This window comes from Corvus brachyrhynchos, unplaced genomic scaffold (genome assembly GCF_000691975.1).
Source record: "Corvus brachyrhynchos isolate BGI_N302 unplaced genomic scaffold, ASM69197v1 scaffold624, whole genome shotgun sequence".
In the NCBI taxonomy this organism is placed as follows: domain Eukaryota; kingdom Metazoa; phylum Chordata; class Aves; order Passeriformes; family Corvidae; genus Corvus; species Corvus brachyrhynchos.
The window spans coordinates 296,648-296,979 of NW_008237889.1; the positions used below are offsets into that span (position 1 = coordinate 296,648).

General features: G+C 73.5%; 1 protein-coding gene across 1 annotated transcript in view; it reads left to right on the forward strand.

Moving 5' to 3' along the window:
- The window catches only part of LOC103614588 (SITS-binding protein-like), a 14,560-nt gene that overhangs the window by 7,663 nt on the left and 6,565 nt on the right, over positions 1-332 (forward strand). Inside the window, exons 8-9 of the mRNA XM_017732767.1 lie at positions 5-154; positions 242-325. Coding sequence (XP_017588256.1) covers positions 5-154; positions 242-325 — 234 coding nt within the window. The remainder of the gene's footprint in view (positions 1-4; positions 155-241; positions 326-332) is intronic.

A 332-nucleotide genomic window follows, 5' to 3' on the forward strand; every position in this document is an offset into this window, starting at 1 on the left:
AGAGGGGGGGTGGGGGGGGGGGGGGCCCGGGGGGGCCCCCCCCGCCAAAATCAAGCGAGGCCTGAGATCGCTGGTGAGGAGGCTGAAGCGGCATCGCCTTCAGGAGGGCGTCGTGGCCCTGGGGGAACGCAGCACCGCCGTCCTCGCCGCCGCGGTACGGCCGTCCTGCCGCCCTCCGGGCACACGGGAAGCGTGCGTTCCCTCCGCACAAAGGCCTTATTCCTGCCTTTCCCGCCCGCAGGACCTCGTGCCCTCGGAGCGCAGGAAGCGGCAGGCCCCGGCGCTGGTGGAGCCCCTGGAGCTCTCCATCACGCTGTCCCCGTACGCTGGCG